This window comes from Callorhinus ursinus, unplaced genomic scaffold, assembly GCF_003265705.2.
Source record: "Callorhinus ursinus isolate GAN/ISIS: 27379988/994484 unplaced genomic scaffold, GSC_fseal_2.0 scaffold41, whole genome shotgun sequence".
Lineage (NCBI taxonomy): Eukaryota > Metazoa > Chordata > Mammalia > Carnivora > Otariidae > Callorhinus > Callorhinus ursinus.
Window position 1 is genome coordinate 12,319,377 of NW_027397103.1, and position 17,732 is coordinate 12,337,108.

Below are 17,732 nucleotides of genomic sequence, written 5' to 3' on the forward strand. Positions count from 1 at the left end.
TCATCCTTAGCAACTTTGTTTGGTTAGTACTGCATAACTCACAGCTGATTCCAAGGCACTCGCTACACGCTCTAGGCAGTATCAGTAACAAGGTGCAAAACAGAACCACTGGCTCTTGCAAGTCATCTCCAGTTTCTGGGCTGGACTGTCATCCATATTTTCTGTTGCTTCACATCTAAGCGGGGCCAGCTCGTCTGGTGACTTCAGAGGCCCCGCTTTTCTAATGGATGCATCCTGTATATTATGCTACCACCATGACAATTTCATGAATGATCTAATGAAAATCTACCACTTCCCTGCCTCCCACTTAAGTATGACAAATGTGTTAATAAAACCTCTACACATAGAATTTCATACAAAGCAAGTCAAACAGCAATTATAGTGGCATGTGATGTATTTGGCTTAAAGAAGCTTGTGTTTCTGAAGTTAATGCAAAAGTCTGACCTCTGCTCATGGTATTATTAAATATATATCCTAAGGAATCAGTCATCTATTATAAACGGTGATAGCCCTGGGTATAAATAAACATGTCTTTAGAGTTTGGCATCAGGTTTTCGGTGTGCTTCCTCAAAGCAGACAGTCTGTTTGAGGGATCAGTTCTGAGGGTGCATCTGAACCCAGAGGTGTGCAAGGTCGTGACACCTGGGGCTGCCAGGTTCCGCTGCAGGCGCTGGCAGGGGACAGTTCCGGTCCGAGGGCAGAGGGGGGCTGTGGTCACAGGTGCTGCAGGGCTTCCTGTCCTTGCTCCGTGTAACCGTCATCACGGTGGGAGTTGGCCCACTGGCCAAAGGACTCCTGGATGTGCACGTTCCTCTGTGTGTTGGCCAGTCGCTTCTTGTCTCGGGAGAAGAAGCTAAACCTTTTTGGAAGAGAAAGAAAAAAATGAGAGCCGGTCCTTTGCTGTGCGCTGTAGAGAGTTTCTGCCATGCCAGGACATACAGTAGCAAATGTGGAAGAAGCAGGTCAATTCAAGGTGTGAAAGAAAAAGTGGGGGCGCGGGTCAGAGTTATTTGAGAAAGCAGCAGGGGATTCTGCATGTCGTTGTCACTGAACCTGGGAGGTGACACAGTGTGAATGGGGCATGCACATAGGTGACGTGTGATGCATCTCCTCTCTTACTTAAGCGCTGCTGACGGCCTCTTCCCATTACCAGTGGAAATAAAAAATGACTAGAAACATACATCTGGACTTTCCTTACCCTAATGAGGCAGAGAAGGTAGTAACTGAAAGCCACGCAGAGTTTAAGATGATTCTGACATAAAGAGATGAATGTTTTTAAGTTGTGATGTAATGTGAATCGGGAAAGTACATACGCAGCACATCAAAGCCCCGATTTTGTGGATATTACTGCTCGAGAGGAGCCAAAAGTAGGTATTTTAGAAAAATGAGACAACTGAAAAGGAACAGTACACACGGTTCTGTCACTGGATAAACACTGTGAATATTGTATGCGGATGGAATTGGGGAAAACACCAATTTACAGTGTCAAAAACTGACTTAAGGGCAAAAGCCTTTAGAAGTTAGCACTATGGGGGCGCCTGGGTGGCTCAGCTGGTTAAGCGTCTGCCTTCGGCTCAGCTCATGATCCCAGGGTCCTGGGATCGAGCCCCACGTCGGGCTCCTGGCTCAGGGAGCAGCCTGCTTCTCCCTCTGCCTCTCTCCCTGCTCATGCTTTCTCTCTCTGTATCTGTGTCTTAAATGAATAAATAAAATCTTTAAAAAAAATTAAAAAAAAAAACCCTCTGCTTTAAAAAAAAAAAAAGAAGTTAGCACTGTAACTTGCTACATGGCAGCAGCTAATGTAGACAAAGAGGGCTTTTTAAAACAGCCGTGATTACTGGGGCACCTGAGTGGCTCAGGTCATGATCTCAGGATCATGAGATCGAGCCCTGTGTCAGGCTCCGCTGGGCATAGAGCCTGCTTAAGATTCTGTCTCTCCCTCTCCTGCCCGCCCGCCCCCACACTCTCTAAAAAATAAAAAAATAAAAAAAAACAACAAAACCAAAACCAAAAACAGCTGCGATAACCGATCATTGATCAAAGTGAACCATCTGAAGCCTCAGGGATGAAGGAAGAAATCACAAACTGAGGGTTCTGGAGGGGAGGGGGGCGGGGGGATGGGCTAGCCCGGTGATGGGTATTAAAGAGGGCAGGTATTGAATGGAGCACTGGGTGTTATACACAAACAATGAATCATGGAATGCTACATCAAAAACTAATGATGTAATGTACGGTGATTAACATACGTAATAAAATAAAAAAAAGATGAAGAAATCACAGGCAAGCTTATAAACTGGCCCATTAAAAAAAAAATTTTTTTTTTAATTTTACTTTTAAGTAGGCTCCACACCCAATGTGGGGCTTGAACTCACGATCCTGAGATTAAGAGTCACATGCTCGGACTCCCTCTCCCTCTGCCTCTCTCTCTCTCTCTCCCTAAAAAAATAAATGGGCCAGTTTAGGGGTGCCTGGCTGCCTCAGTCCATAGAGCGTGTGACTTTTTAAAGAGAGAGACAGCATGCGCAAAGGTGGGGGAGCAGAGGGAGAGGGAGAAAATCTCTCAAGACCCTGAGATCATGACCTGAGCCGAAATCAAGAGTTAGACGCTTAACTGACTGAGCCACCCAGGCGCCCCAAAACTGGCCCAGTTGAAACAAGGTCTGCTTTGGCCCCACCTCCACAAAGACCAGGACCCTGGCCAGTAAACCTGATGTGGCCCACCTTGAATTTCTCCCAAAAACCTTTCCAGAATTGTCCACTGTCCTTTGATACTCCTACTTTCTAATGAGATTCATTCCACTCTCACCGAGTTCTGCTACTTTTGAATTTTGGTTTCTGAACTTGGTAAGAGAGATAATAGCTATGTTATGTTTCTCAGGGGGGCAGGAAGGAATAGGAATACACTGCTGAGAAACTGAAGCTTCAGATCAACTATTTTTAGTTCTGTCTGTTCACCTATTAGCCTTTTTTTTTTTTTTTTTTTAAGTGCTGTGGCCTATGGAGTTCAGTTGTAATGACATCTGGGTGCAAATGATTTTACTATTCTGTGGTCACTGGACCCTACGATCACCTCCTACCAGGAATAAAGTGGTCTTTCATCGAAAGCTGGGGCAAGCCGAGTGTATCTGGAGAAATTCCGGCTAAAGTTTCTTTTCTCTACAACAGATGTGTGCACTGACAAATGAAGGTGCAAGGTTCACACTGGGTTATTTGTGAGCTCTTTCCATGGTGTAATCAAGGCAATTAGCTGGCCAAAGATACAGCAGCAACACATCACTGTTACATTTCACCTCTACCTAACTCAAGCAGGAAAGCCACGTGCCACTCCCTGTCCAAGAGGACACAGAGAGAAACAAAGAATTGGTCCCCTCCTCTGCTCTTCCTTTTTAAAAAGACGACCAAATGGCTTTCTGACGATGGCTTGGCAAAACAAAGCAGTTTAGAAAGCTAGGGCGTGAAGGTCGAAAACACAGCGTTAGTGTCACTCAGGGGTGGGGGGGGGAGGGTCACAGTGGGCATTGATTACTGACCCGTCACTTAAAGGACCTTCTTTACTGGATCATGGACAAGGTGGTTTTTAGAATAGAAACAGAAAAAAGACAAAAAGAATTATCGGTGACAGAGCCGAGAATGCCATGGCTTCACTCGTGCAGGTCGAGACTCATGAGGGCACGTTTGAAATCACACTCGACACCCACTTCAAATGGGAACACGCGGGTGACGGCCATGCAGCTAAAATGGCCAAGGAAGGCGGACCAGCCTCAGCAGAGCCGCAGCACACATTCCAGAGGCACAGCTCAAAATGAACCCACAAAAACCCAGTGCCTACAAGGGAAACAAGTCTTCGGACGGGCTGCAGTGTGGGGTCATCTATTATCAGTCCAGCAGCTACCATGGGCATTATCGCTGTAAAGATCCTGGTTAGAGAAGTACAGATAGACACAGAGAACATAAAAACAGAGAGGCATGAAAAATAAACACACCACACACACAGGCCAGCTGAAGGGTTTGCTTATGGCAGATGTCATGGATGGAACTGTGTCCCCCTCCCCAGAATTCACGGTCAAGTCCTAACCCCCAGTAGCTCAGAAAGCGACTCTTTGGGAGATAGGATCCTTGTAGAGGTAACACATTAAGATAAAGTTATACTGGAGAAGAGGGGATCTTTTTAAAAGGGGGAAATCTGGACACAGATGCGCCCACAGGAGGACCGCAAGGTGAAGATGAAAGCCGGGGTCCAGGCGATGCTTCTGCGGGCCCGCAAAGGCCAAAGATCGCCAGCAAGCCACTGAAGCTACAAGAGGCACAAAACGTTCTCTCTCACAGCCCTCACAAGGAACCGCCCCTGCCGACACCTGGGTCTGGGGCTCCTCGCCTCCAGAGGCCTGAGACAAAGCGTTTGGGCTGTGGAAGGCTCCCCGCTTGTGATACTTGACTGCGGCGGCCTCAGGGCTGAAAAGCAGGCCTGGGGTTGGGAAGGAAGGAGCCAAACCTGCTGTGGGTTAGTGGCGACACCCTCGGGTGTCTTCCAGCACGTCTCCTCCGACTGCCACACACTGCAGGCTCCGCGCCCCAAAGACGGCAGCCAGGGGGCATCCAGGGCAGAAGATGAGGTGGCCCGGGTGGCCCGGGCAGGGGAACTGAGGCAGAGAGCCTGCATAAGCCACCTGCCTGTGTAAGTCAGAGCTGACAGTGAATCCTCATCAGTCTCCTGTCTTGGCAAGGAGGATGAAGAGACTCCAGTCAAGCCACCAGAGCTAATTTTGAACTCCGATTTTTTTTTTTTTTTTTTTAAGATGCTGGCTGGGAAGAGAGAGGAATGACTGTCTCAGATGAGGCTGGGGATTATCTGTGTTTGGATTTACCTCCAATACACTTCATGGAGTAGCTGGGAGTTGGCATCTTGGCGGAACCCACATGGGTATCTTCTCGTGGTGATGAGAAAAGGGGATACCTTTTGTCAAATGAATGGGCCCAATCCCCTGAGGCCAGGCTGTCAAGGGGCTCCAAGCCACACGGTTTTGCACCGACCTCTACCAGAACCCCTCTCGGCCTAGCAGGAACCCCCAAAGACACCGTCATCGGGCAGGGTGGCCCCAGACCCAGGGTGACATGTTTGCCTGCCTTCATTTGGGGCCCCATCAGGGGTCAGACCAGTGCCCAGGGGCCTTGGGACGCCTGGAGGGTTCTGGCTGACTGACCGAATGTGTCTCTGGACACGTGGCCCCCTTCTTTCCTATTCCAGGTGCCTCCCTGCAGGAACCACCTCCTCCACAGGGACAGCCCCTTCCTCGAAAAAGGCTGGCTTGTTTCGGTTGAACGTTTATGCTGGTTTTACCTACTTCCTCCCCACTGAGGATTTCTAGAAGACTCAATCCAAATGAAGTTGCGACGGTGGCATTTCAGGCGGTGCAACGGGCGGCTGTGAAGAAGCTATTTCTGGGCTGAAGCAAGGAGGGCGGTGGGTAGGACAGAGACAGAATGCGCTGTTGCCATGACTGTCTGATGCTTCGGGGCCGCCTACTACGAAGGCCACCCTTGCCGGTGCGTGACCAGCTGTTCTGCTCCATCGCTTCCGTGGCTGTCCCTGCTCCCCGCCCCCCCCGGCCCCCTGACTCAGCCCTCCGGCCCCAGCTCCGCAGAAAGCTGCCGTGTGTGAGTCGGTAGGGACCGAGAGACGCAGACCACACAAAGGGGGGCGCTGGTGCCTGGCGGCCACTGGGAACAACACTGCAGTCACTCTGTGCTCCCTCGTGACCTTCCCAGGCGGTGCCAACCTGGACTCTCCGGCCAGCAGCTGCTCGGTCACAAGCTATTCTTGGACCGTCTTCTGTTTTGACCAGAAGCAGGAGTTTCTGGTTCCCTTCACCAGTTCAGCCCAGAAACGTAGACACTGACGTCCCTGGCTTGCGGTGCACTTGAGCGATAAGGGAACTGGGCAGTCCGCCCGCAGCTAGAGACTTGGCACAGGGTGAGGAAATGGGGGAGGGGAGGCGGGAGGCAGAAGGCATGGGTTCAAAGCCCAACTTTGACCCTTCCCAGTGGTCTGCTCTAAAGGAAGTCAATGGGCTTCTCCGGGCCCGTGACGCATCTGAGAAATGGGGCTCATCGTCCCAGCTCTGAGTTTCTGCCAGGGTGGATGATACCTTACTTCAGGTGGTGTGAGCCGATGAATAAAGCCCCTTCAAACCTCAATGGGAGTTACTGCTCACTTGCTGGTGGATGGAGGAAACCGGTCAAGGGCGTGAAGCTGAGCTGGAAAGCAGCCATGACCTGTACTGGAGAGGCCGTGTGACTAATATGCCACAAAAGCAAGGGCGAAGGGACAAGTGGACCCTAAGGGGTGCCAGAGGTGTGAGGGACGGAAAGGGAGGTAGGCATGGAATCATCTTGAGAACCGCCATTCCCTGCCCCAGCCCCCAGGGAAGATTCCTTCCTGCCCCTGGCTCTGGGCTCAGGGGCCGCACTGATGCAGCCCCAGTCAGCAGCCGAGCTGGACAAAGGCACCAGTGTCCTGCCTGGGCTGGTCAAAAGCCTTTTGTGCCAGCCTGGTCATCCAGTCGTCCGTTAGAAGGCTGGGGTGGCCACGGGACTGGCCACCTGCACCCCCTGGACGGGGGATTCTGATCTCTCTCCCTCTGTTTCTCTCTCTCTGGCTCCCCAGTTCCAGCTGTTCCTACTGCCAGGCTCAGAGCCCAAGGTCTTGCTGAGCAGAAAGAGGCCACACTAAAGGGGAGAAGGGCCAAGCATCCTTTGTGAAACAATCTGGAAGAGAGGATTTGACACCACAGCTTCCTCAGGTGTGGGTAGAAGGACCAGTGGGAAGAAGATTGTTGGCTCATTCTGATTACTTGCCTCTGGATTTTACCCAGTTGGGGATTTGCAAAAGCCAACTCTTAATTGCCTTTCTGTGAGGAAAGGGGGCTGGAGCAGAAAACTACAAAATCAGGACAGCCCGGCTTTGGAAGGCAGGCTTAGAAATGCATATGTCTTAGAATTACAGTGCCGGAGGCGTTGTGCATGCGGAACACGTGAAGATGCTAAAAAGGCCTGAGTTTTAAAGACGTGCCAATGAACGGCTCTAGGAAGCACAGGGATGGTGTCTTGGTCCTGCCCCTCCTTAGCCCAGGGGCGGACTATGAGGGCTCATGAACTTTTTCTCCGCTCCCCCAGCTCTTCACCCAAAGTGATAGCTGCTGAAACACAAAATTGATTATGCTCATCCTTACCTGTGCGTGGGGCTGGCAGATGGCTCAGAGTTTTAAGCAAAGTCAATCCCATTTCTTAGCACTGGATGAGAAACCCTACCCGAAGGCGAGTTTCCCTGGGTGCTGAGTCCATCATACATTGAGCCTGAAAGACCCCCTCCCCCATGATTAGGCTACAGTGGACGCCCATTCCTTCTGTCTAACGAGCCCTCTAATCTGCGTGGGGCCCATCCGTCCCCTAATTTCAGTCCATCGGAACCAGACCGAGTTAGAGCTGTCCCAGCCCCAGGCATGAGGAGGAGACCCTGACCTGGCCGATGGATGCACTGCTCTGTGGTTGGCAGAGAGGCCATGTGACCCGGTCTGAGCCAATGAGACTCGATTCCATGACTGCTGTGGAAAATTCTCTTCCCAATGGAGTTTCAGAGCAAAGAAAGTAGAAGCCTGAGCTGATGTCTGCCATGTTGCCACCCTGGGGGACAGCGTGTCCAAGAGTACAGCCCACATAAGGAAAACCAAGCCAGAGGTGGAGGGACCGAGGCAGAGCCCTGATGACGAGGCCTGGATCCAGCTGAGCCTGAAGCCAGCCTGGCCTGGGAATTCTGGGTTCCTTAGCCAACAGTTTTCTTAAGTTACTCTGAGTTGAGTTTCAGCACACTCTACAGGGCCACCACCCCCTCCCAAGAGGAGAGGCTCGGGCAGTCACAGGGCTGCACACATTCTGCATTGCCCTTGCCATCCACCATCGCTGAGCATCAAGTCACTTCACAGGGTCAGAGCTAGCCAAGAATTTCCCAATGTAACTGGTTTTTAAAGGTTGAAGCACCCAAGTAACACCCCAGTTGCTTTCCCCACATGCTCCCGGTGGCTTTCCAACCCATGCCGCCTGCTTTCACAAAGCTTCTGCCAGAGTTTGGGAGAAAGAGAGGAGGCCTCCTCTGTAATAAGCCGTGGGTACAGCTGGAAGGCCAGGAGCCAGGAAGACCCTCTTGGGGGAGATAATAAGGCTACAAGACAATGGTGTGAATGTGCAGATGGTCTGAAATGTGGGCTCTGGGGCCAGGCTGCCTAGGTTTGAACCCTGGCTCTGCCTCTTAATAGCTGAATGTCCTTAGGCAGCTGCCTCAGTTTCCTTAGCTTTAACATGGGAATGACAGTGGCTCTACCTCACAGGGGTATGGTGGGGACTCGATGAGCTCATCTCTCTGCAGGAATGGTACCTGGCACACAGTAGGCTCTTAGCAGACCACAGCCAACCAGACCAGAGCTTTTCACCCTTTATCTGAAGGGCTGCAACGGTCAACAAACCTGAAACTGCATGCACAGCTGTATGTGTGGTTTTTCTCCTCCCCCAGGGAGAAGGTCTTACAAACTCTCTGAATCTCAAAGGGGTCTTTGAGAACCACTCAAGTAGCTTTAAGTCTGGTTGAATGCAAGGCTGAGTTCTTTCGTTCTTGTGTGTTCCCCATAGCAAACAGGGCCTGACTCTGCATGGATTATGTAGGAATAAATACTTTCTTACGGGAGGGTGGGAATTCATAGAAATGCACAGATGGGGTGGACCAAGGCCCATTCCAGGCCTTTGCAAGCTGGGGCTGCAGGCCCTTCGGATGCATGAATCTCCCCCGCCAGCCTTATTTGCTGCCCGGAGACATGCCCCACCTGATACAATCAAGCCCTGAACCTCAGCCACAGGCCCCACCCCCTTTCCATCCTCTCAGCCTTACCCAAACCTCTTTGCCTGGGCACCCCCCGGAGGAACTCAGCATTCAGGGGCAGAGATGAACTCAGAGTCGAGCGCCAGGCCCCACGTGCTCCGGGGTTAAGCCTGTCTCAGCAGGAGGTGGTTAGTGACAAGCCTGGCCCCGGAGCAGGTGCCCAGAAGTGAGAGGCTGTGTGAACCACCGGGTTGGCTGTGCGCGAGCAGCCCCACACTCTAGAAGCATGTCACTTACAGTCGCTTGATCCCAGACTCCGGCTGGGGGGACATTCTCGGGTGGACAACCGGTGGAGGTTGGGGTGTTCGATTTTCCTCTTCTATTTCTTCACTGCAGAGAGTTGGGAGGCGTGAGATAAGAGAGTCGAAAATTCTGTGAGAGCTGGAACATTCCAGAAGGGTATTTGTCTGATGGCCTGGGAGGGCTTACACTGGGAACAGGATAGGGGGCCGAGGAAGACGGCAGAAGTGGCCTGTACCCCAGCAGTCTCTCTGCCTGGGGGTCTGGCCTCTTAGCAATGGGCATGGCCAGCTAAGAGAAGGGGTCAGCCCTGGAGGCAGTGGATGGGGGTGCCTGTGGTCTCTTTGGCCCAGTTGGTCAAATGTGAAGAATTTCAGGAAAGGAACCCACATCTCAAAAAGGCAATTTTCAGTTTCCTTTGAAGAATCTAGCCGCATAGAACTATTTCCTGTCTCCTGTCCTTGACAAATGCTGTCTCCATACCTTTGTGGTTTCTTCCATCTGGAATATGGCACCCACCCCTCAACATCTCCCACACCTGAACAGTACCCTATCCTTTAGGGAAAGCCCAGTCCAAATGCCACCCCCTCCATGAAGCCTTCCTGATTTCTACCCCATCCCTGAGAAGTGATCTCTCCCTTTGAACAGCCAGTGCACACAGTATCAGTAGAACTTTCTTATGTGCCAGGCATACAGTGGGTTTTCAATAAAAATACGTGGTACTATATCTTCTGTGCATCTCTTATTTTCCCTACTGGATCAGGGACCACAGCTGGTGCATCTGTCCTTCCTTCTGGCTTTCCATTCAAGACGTATTTGTTGTGCACCTACTCTGTGCTAAGCTCCATTCTAAACGTGGAAACTTAGCCATGAACAAGACAAATAATGCTTTCTCGTCTCATGTTGTCATAGTCTGTTATGGAAACAGACAATAAAACAAGCACATTAATGAATAGGATTAAAGTAAGATGGTAAAGGTCCATGAAAAAAAAAAAGTAAAAGCGAGTAAAGTGACAGTGACTGGAACAGGGCACTCCTTTGGATGAGTGGTAACAGGGAAGGAAAACTCTCTGAGGAGGTGACCCCTGACCTGAATCCTGAATGACCAGGAGTCAACCATGAGAAGAGCCAAGGGGAACGTTTTCCCAGCCGCGGGACCAGCATATGCAAAGGTTCTGAGGTAGAAACAAGTGTGGACTGTTTTAAGAAACCAGTAGAGGGATAGTGTGTATGAAGCTGAACAAGTATGTGGCAAGCACACCTGAGGAACTGGACTCACTGAAATGTGAATAGCCGCAGGGCTAGTGGCTACCACATCAGACACTGCAGCTCCAGTAAATGCAAGGAGTTCACTGGCCGTGGGCTGAACGAACAAATACTTAGGCTGTATGGCTCCACCATCTCTCATCTATAATTCTAAAATCCAAAAAGCTCTAAAAATGAAAATTCACTTTTTGGTCATTCATTTGGTGGCAGAACGTGAAATGAGCTCTCATGAGCCTGCTTATCATGGTTATTTATCCCATTTAGTACGAACATTCACATCTTTTGCTGTGAAAATATTAACGTGTTTGATGTTGGGGAGCTGCCCCACATCCTGGGGGCGGATGTTATCTATACACCATCTGTGGACTATTCCTTTCTCACAGCTGCAAAGTTCTGAATCATAAAACGCACCTGGGCCTAAGGGTTTCAGAAAGGGCTTGTGAGGTGTGTGTGTAGGTCCTTCTGGCCCGACAGGGTCCCCGGAACGGAGACACGTGCAATCCCTGTCTTCCCAAGACCTACAACCCCAGAAAGCAGCCAGCCTGGGAGCTCCCGGGGATGCTCACCTCTTGTAGTACGTCAGCTCCTCCTGCAAGAGAAACACTTTGGACTTGAGTTCGTTCCTCTCGTGTAGTACATCCCGCAGCTCCTGCAGCGTGAACCGGGGGCGGTTGGGGTCCTTGAGATCCATGGCCACCTTCTCCGCCTCCGAGGCACACTCCTCCCCGCCTGGCTCCGTCTGGAGGAGGCAGAGATGCTGCTAATGAATTCCTGGCGGCCACCAGCAGCGCCCCCTCCACATCCTGCCAGAGCCCGAATTTCCCACCCTCCCAGGGCCTCTGCAGCTTGCCGGGGGCGCTATTTTAAGAACTCGCAGGCGGCCTGTGCTCACGTTTGTGCAGTCGGTGTCCCTTTGGAGATGAAAGCCAGCGGCCACCTGTTCCTTGTTCGCCTTCTCACTAGCTAGACCTGCTGTCCTGGTGCCTCCCCACCTGACTCAGGGTCTTCTTACAAATAACATTACAAGAAGTCCAAGGAGAAGAAACAGCATGGCTCAAATGCTGCCACCCTCATCAATCTGCTTTCCTTTTCCCACATTCTTGCCTCATATTCTTACTAAGACCATTGCTAATAAGGCCATTGCTAATTTAGCCAGAGTTGTTAGAATCACAGCTCATGCACAATTTTCTCTTCCTTTTTCGTCTGGCATTAAGTCACATGTTTTCCTATGTGTTACTGGCCTTCTGGTCAAGCCCTCTCCTCCCCCAAGGCTAAGGGCATCTGTGCTCTGGAGGTCAGTGGAAGCCCGGGGTGGGGTGGGGGGCAGGGGCAGGTAGCAGCACAGCAGGTGTGAGATGCAGGGCATTTCTCTTCCACGCAGGTCACTCAGATGGATACTACCATGCTAAGTCACCTGCCCCAGGCCAGACCCAAACCCCGTCCTCCCTCTTTCTCACAGGAAGAAGGTTCCCCCTCCCGAAAAAAACCCAAACTGTGGTAATATACACTTAGCATAAAATTGACTATTTTAAAATATACAATGCAGTAGCATTTAGTACGTTCACAACATTGTGCAATCACCACCTCTGTCTAGTTCTGGAACATTTTCATCTCCCCCAAAGGAAACTCCATTAACAGTCATTCCCTAATCCCTCCCACCCTCAGCCCCTGGTGACCACCATCTGCGCTCTGTCTCTATGGATTTGCCTTGTCTGGACATTTCGAATAAATGGAATCATACAGTATGTTTCCTTTTGTGCCTGGCTTCTTTCAGTTAACATGTTTTCAAGGTTCATCCATGCTGTAGGGAGTCAGGGCTCTATTCCTTTTTATGGCTGAATACTATTCCCATGTATGGATATGCCACGTTTTGTGTATCCTTTATCCACTGATGGGTATTTGGGCAGTTTCCACCTTTTGGCTAGTGTGAATAGTGCTGCCACGAGCATCTGTGCACAAGGATTTGTCTGAACACCTGTTCCCAGTTCTTCCGGGTGGGTACCTAGGGATGGAGCTGCTGGGTCACATGGTGACTCTATGTGTGACTCTTTGAGGAATGGCCAAATTGTTTTCCACAGCAGCTGCCCCACTTTTCACTCAGCAGCGTAGGAGGGTTCCACCTTCTCCACATCCTTGCCAACTCTTGTATTTTTTTCCCCCATTGTTTGAAAGCAAGGAAGTTTTTGCAAGCTGCCCCCAAGTCAGTTGGCCAGATCTGCAGGTGGCCCATACTCTCCCGGCATTCCTGACACCCTTGAACCGCCGATATCCCATCATCCACTGGAAGGAGTGGACACAAGTTCAGGACAACAATGGGGAAGCTCTGGAACGGGAATATGGGATTGAAAAAGAGACACCCCCCCCCCCCGCCAAACCCCCACAGCAGCACAGGGGGAAAGGCACTCCGACCCAGATGGTGACACAAGGCAGGCCGTTGAAGGACCCAGGAAGGGAGAGCCGAGATGCCCGTGTCCTGGAAGTCAGGATGGGCTGTTCTGGGAAAGGACTCTTGAAAGGAGACACCACCCCCCAGGGCAGATCAGGTGACAGAAGAGTCGCCCAGCAGGGGAGGCATGTGCCTGCAGTAGAAAATGGACACCTGACAGATGGGCAGTGGAGTGGGGCTCCCACCCAAGAAGTAGGGGAGGAAATGTTGGACGATTTAACGTCCCAAGAAGGTACTCGAGGCATCTGCTGATGACACACCTTCAGGGGGGCTGTGTCCTCAGGGTTCGTCTTCAGCGTCCACCTCCTACAGAGCCACAGAGCCGGACGGGGTCCTCTACCCAAGACCGTGCATCAAGCAGCTGGTATACAGCAGGCACTAACACCAGTTCCCTTCTCTTCCCCTGCCCAGGTTAACCACAGAGCATCCCTGAAGGTCTGTAATAAATATTCCATAAGTAAATGGCTGTCTCAATAAATACTGGATGTCTTGATAAACATTCAACATTCACTGAGCATCAACTCTGTGCCTGCTGGGCATTGAGCTGATGAGATGAATTCGGTGGGAGTGGAAGGAAGAGACACACAGGAAAGCTTACAGGGTCAGATGATAAGAGAGGAGCAAGGACATCAAACTCTAACTGGGAAGGATCATGGAAGACGTTACTGCAGATGTGGTTTCTGTGCATGGGGTCTTGACGAATGTGTAGGAGTTCACCAGGAAGTCTGGGCCCAGACCAGCCCCCACACACATTTTGTTTGGCCTTCACTGTGTTCTAGAACTTTTTGGAATTAGTTTCCAACAGTTTTATATTGGGGGATTTCACACTAAAGTTTGGGTTTTGGGCTTCCTTTTGGAAAAAATACTGAAAAGACTGGGTCACACTGGGTCCACATGGTAACACTGGGCTGGTCCTACGTGGCAGCTATTGCCTTCTATGTGTTCTTTCCATGCCTGCTCAGCCTCTACCCCTTTTTCCTTTCGTGCCTGGGCCCCATAGGCGCTGGCAGCCAGGCCATGGACCCAAACCTCAGGCTCACACACTCCCTCTGGACACAGCCGGTTTCTGCGTACCCGCATGGGTTGTGAGCACCCAAGACACCGAAGGGCTTCCTCAGGCCTGAGGTCTTTTTCTCTGGAGGAAGGATGGCTCTTCAATCAGGGTAGCAACGTGATGCCCTAGAGCTTGGGGGATTCCCAGACAGGTTTGCAAAGAAAGTCCCGACTTCCGGGACCATTGCCTGGGAGTGCAGCTTTCCTGGAAGCCAGCAGGCACTAATGCAGTGCCCTTGGACGGGCCTGTCCTGGGAGAGAGACTGAAAAGGCTCTTTCCAACACGGAAATCAGGCCCATCGGCAGTGGGTCTTCTAGGTAGGCTTCCTCCACAAGGGACCATGGAGGTGCCTGGGGTTATCGAGGATTGTCCTCTGGTCCCCGGAGGCACTTTGGGCACAGAGGGAGATGCCCTGAGGCCCCAGGCACTCCCCAGGAGGCCCAAGAGAACCCGCTGACAAGCAGCAGGACCAGAGTGGCCAAAATGGAGGCAACATCTTCCACCAGGGCCCTGCGTCCTTAGGCCTGGCCTCCTGGACCCACTCCCCCCGCCTGGGCACATCAAGGCCACAATGCTCCGGCAGCCCCTCGAACATACTTCTGAACAGCCCCTGGCCCACCAACAGGGAGTGACTGTGCCCTGGTCACCCCCGGTAACTTCTAGGCCCACCATGCACACATTCAGCCAGAAAACCTGGCTTCACACGCCAGCCATTAGGCCCCATCTGCTTTCCCCGCTCACTTAAACAAACACACACTAAGATATCAGAATTTGTAAGGCAGAGATGTCAAGTAGGTAACCATTGACGTCAGTTTTCTTACTGATTTTATATGAAGTCCTTTAGACAGGGAGCCCACCGAATCATTTTCTTAGGAGTTTCTGTGTCTACCTGTGAAAGGCAGGAAGCTTCCATGTGAAAACATAAGGAGCTGGATGAGAGAGAAAACACACTGAACGAAGAAGCTGGTCAGGGCCACATGTCCCACGACTCCGTTTCCCTGGAATGTCTGCAACAGGCAAATCCGTAGAGACAGAAGATAGATTCGTGGTGGCCAGGGGCTGCGGGAGGCAGAGATGGGGAGGGGCTGCTCGTGGGTACGGCGTTTCTTTTTACGGTGATGGAAATGTTCTAGATAGTGGTGTTGGTTGTATGAGAGAGTAAATATACTAAAACCCGTTGCATTGTATACTTTCAATAATTGAATTATATCTCAATAACTATGTTATAAAAATATACCAGGAGCTTTGTTTACTGGAGATCACAGTGAAATGACAGTGATATAGCTCAGAAAGGATGGCATGAATCAGTGGGGAGAACCGGAGTAATCTAGGCATTGATGAGAACGGACTCCTCCCCAGCTCTGAATCCCTCCATAGCTCCCATCTCCTCTTACCAATCTCGTGCCAGGACTAACCCACCACCCCAGCCACACCTGCTCATTCTCCAGTCTGGCTCACGTTCTTCCTCCTGGCTGGAGTGGCCTACCCCACATTCCACCCCAGACATCCTACCCATCCCATAAGACCCCTCTCAATGCCTTTGAACACTTGCCCTGCCCTTGCTTCCCACTGAGAATTCATTGTGCCCTCCTCCGATCCCATGGCCCTCGATCCCAGCCACACTATTTGATCTACTGAACCGAGTCAAGCTCATTCCCCTCACTTATCAGACGGGAAGCTGAGCACCAAAATGATGCATGAGCCCCAGGTTACACAGCTGCAGGTGGAAAGCCCCCACGGCCTGCGGCTTCCCTATTTGAGTGACAAGCACTTGAACTCCACCCAGCTCTGAGGGCGGGAGTCAAACCCAGCAAAGGCACCCCGAGTTTGGGAAGAGACTCTGCAAAGCAGCTCAGTGGGTTAATTATAACTGCTACCTGACTTTACTCCTCCATTTCTGTCCCCCACCCCGCCGCCCCCTGTTCCAGCAAGAGGAATTGAAACAGACAGGCAGGCGGGCCAAGGAGGTGTGACATGTCCCTGTCCTTGTTGCTAAATAGATCTGGAGCAGGGCTTGGAGTGTTGTGGCTGGGGTGGCGTCCTCAGGACCTGGGTTTCGACCGAGCCCTGCCTGCCCAGGAGGAGACAGGCCTGAGTTCTCATGGGGCACAAGAGGCTGGAAGGGGTACACCAGGGGAGCAGGCTTCGCCTAGCGGTTGTTTTTGGCATCTGCCTCATCCCCTACATCCCACTGCCATAGATTTGGTCCAGCCCTTGCTTTCTTGCCTGGATTATTGCAAAGGGCTCCCAACAGCCATGTTCTGCCATCAGCAACCTCCTTGCCCAAACTGTCCTCCATAAACTCAGAGCTGATCCCATTACTCCCCTGCCGAAGCCTGTGGAGGGATCCACAGTCCCCACTGCCCAGAGCTGTGTGTGTGGCCTTCCGGGCACTGCAGGCGACAGCTGTGTCTCTGCCTGCCCTGCATCTGTTTCCGTACTTCTCGGGGCTGAGTCCTTGCAGCTGTCCTCTGGAGAAATGCCCCTATCCCCACTCTCAGCGCATGCGGCATGGATGGACACCACGCGGGGTAGCCATATGACTCAGGAATGGACACTATGCAAATTCTAGACCTCAGGCCACCATGACTGGTTCAGTGATGGGCTGAGGAGAGGGCTTCCTGAGACTTGCTGGGAATTTGGGAAAGAGGCAACTTCTTTTCACTGGGGTTGCTAAGCTGATAAGAGTACCAAGGGCCACTATATGGCATAGCCTACCTGAGAACAACACCAACACAGAGGAAAGCAAAGCTGAGACATCTGATAGCATCATTTGGGCACCTGGAACCAGCTATACCTGAAGCCATCCTTAACTCAAAGTTTTTAGCTATACAACCAAAACTTCTTTTTTTAAATCCTTAAACCCATTTTAATTTGGGCTTCTGTCACTTTTGGCCAAAAACTAGCCCTAATCTCTCCCTTTTAAGACTTCATTCCCTTACCTCCCTAACTGTATCCCAGGTTCCTGTCCTTCAGAGAACCTAGAAGCGTCTGGCCTGAAAGACACCTACTGACTGTGCTGGCACTTGGGCCAACCTGATGGTGGTGAGCTCATCTGTCTTACCTCCCTGACCTGTAACCCCGGAAACTAGCACAGTGCCTGCAAACAAGAAACAGTCAGTAAGTATTTGCTGGAAGAAAGAGTAAGCCCCGAGCTTTTCCCTAAGAGTCCACTATGCTTTTCTGAAGCAGCATATCCATCATCCATCTACCTCTCAAAATCTTAGCATTGTGAACACTGACATCCAGCTGAAGGGACAGCTCTTCCATGAAACTGCACACCACCCCCATCATGAGTAACTGTCCTACTTCTGCGTTGCTGACACCCACCCACCCCCGGGGGGGCACATCTACAGGGGAGACACCTCTGGCACCTCATGTCGCAGCCCTGGGCCCATGTGGATTTTCGCTGCAGCTGTGGTGTAGTCCCACCCATGCAGATGGGGCCCCGCCTCAAGCACACACTGCATGTCTTCCCACTCGTGCCCTGAGATCTGCTCTGTAAGTTCTGCCCAGGAATATCAGGGAGATGACACCCCTGGGGGCTACCCTCAGCTACTGGGGGCAGGTGCAGGCGGATAAATTTATGTTCCAAGCCTTTCTCCTCCAGAAAGACTGTTCTGGGACATGGTCTCTGTGCTTCTCAGAGGTCCCAGCAGGACTGAGCTTCCACCGCAGCCCCAATAACACACACTCAAATTCACTTTTCCTTCTCCCCTGTCTCATGCCTCTGATCTCCTGCCCATTTTCCTTTTCTCAAGCTCTGCTTCGAGGGAACCCAGACGAAGACAATCTCTTAC

General features: G+C 51.4%; 1 protein-coding gene across 3 annotated transcripts in view; it reads right to left on the bottom strand.

Moving 5' to 3' along the window:
* RILPL1 (Rab interacting lysosomal protein like 1) overlaps positions 1 to 17,732 on the bottom strand; it is a 41,043-nt gene continuing 23,311 nt past the window's right edge. The window contains exons 5-8 of one of the 3 annotated variants that reach the window (XM_073881264.1): positions 10,999 to 11,171; positions 9,164 to 9,256; positions 3,531 to 3,554; positions 1 to 859 (exon numbers count right to left, since the gene is read on the bottom strand). In XM_073881264.1, coding sequence (XP_073737365.1) covers positions 715 to 859; positions 3,531 to 3,554; positions 9,164 to 9,256; positions 10,999 to 11,171 — 435 coding nt within the window. In that variant the 3' untranslated portion in view covers positions 1 to 714. Of the gene's footprint in view, positions 860 to 3,530; positions 3,555 to 3,829; positions 3,918 to 9,163; positions 9,257 to 10,998; positions 11,172 to 17,732 lie in introns of all 3 variants that reach the window. The other 2 variants (XM_073881265.1, XM_025889682.2) reach the window with 2 other exon arrangements.